The following is a 523-nucleotide window of genomic DNA, read 5'->3' as shown; positions in this document are numbered from 1 at the left end:
ATCGATGGAGATCGCTGAAGCGATACATATTGAAGAACCCGAAGAAGACAGAACTGTTGATGCATTGTGGTTGTTCACGAAATGGAGGAGTCTTTCGTCCTCCGAAATGGTCGCACGATGCATCGCCTGACTCAATCGACAGAGCGGAAGCAGCCTACCGTCAGCGAAACAACCAACCATACGGAGAGCATAGCAACCAATTCGCGAAATCTGGAGAAGCAAACCCGGCATCTTGAACGGCACTTCAGTTGGCCTCATGCTGCAGTGAATGCAAGCGAATTAGATGTCGATATAAACTATCCAACAGGAGAAGAAATATCTGTCCTGGAACGCGCAGAGGAACCACACTCAGATGGCTTGTCTTCTGTTGCGTTTAGAGCGAGAGGAACAACTGTGACAATTCGCCTGACTGAGGTTCTTCGTTATCTGAAGCAAGGAAAAATGCCTTTATAATGATGGGAAAAGGTCGCCAAAAAGCTGTTCTCAACATCGGTGCTGGTACCGTACTACCCAAAGTCCTCGC

The 523-nt window shown here is 48.0% G+C and overlaps 1 protein-coding gene across 1 annotated transcript; it reads left to right on the top strand.

The window, feature by feature from the left end:
* Positions 1-81: 81 nt before the first annotated feature.
* Positions 82-453, top strand: T265_12360 (hypothetical protein; the record flags this gene model as incomplete). Its single annotated transcript, XM_009179848.1, has 1 exon — positions 82-453. One exon carries the CDS (start codon positions 82-84, stop codon positions 451-453), a length of 372 nt encoding a protein of 123 aa, XP_009178112.1.
* Between the last annotated feature and the right edge of the window lie 70 nt (positions 454-523).

Source organism: Opisthorchis viverrini (genome assembly GCF_000715545.1).
Source record: "Opisthorchis viverrini unplaced genomic scaffold scaffold20995, whole genome shotgun sequence".
NCBI classification, from domain to species: domain Eukaryota; kingdom Metazoa; phylum Platyhelminthes; class Trematoda; order Opisthorchiida; family Opisthorchiidae; genus Opisthorchis; species Opisthorchis viverrini.
Note: the sequence above shows the minus strand (reverse complement) of the source record. Positions and strands in the feature narration are given on the sequence as shown.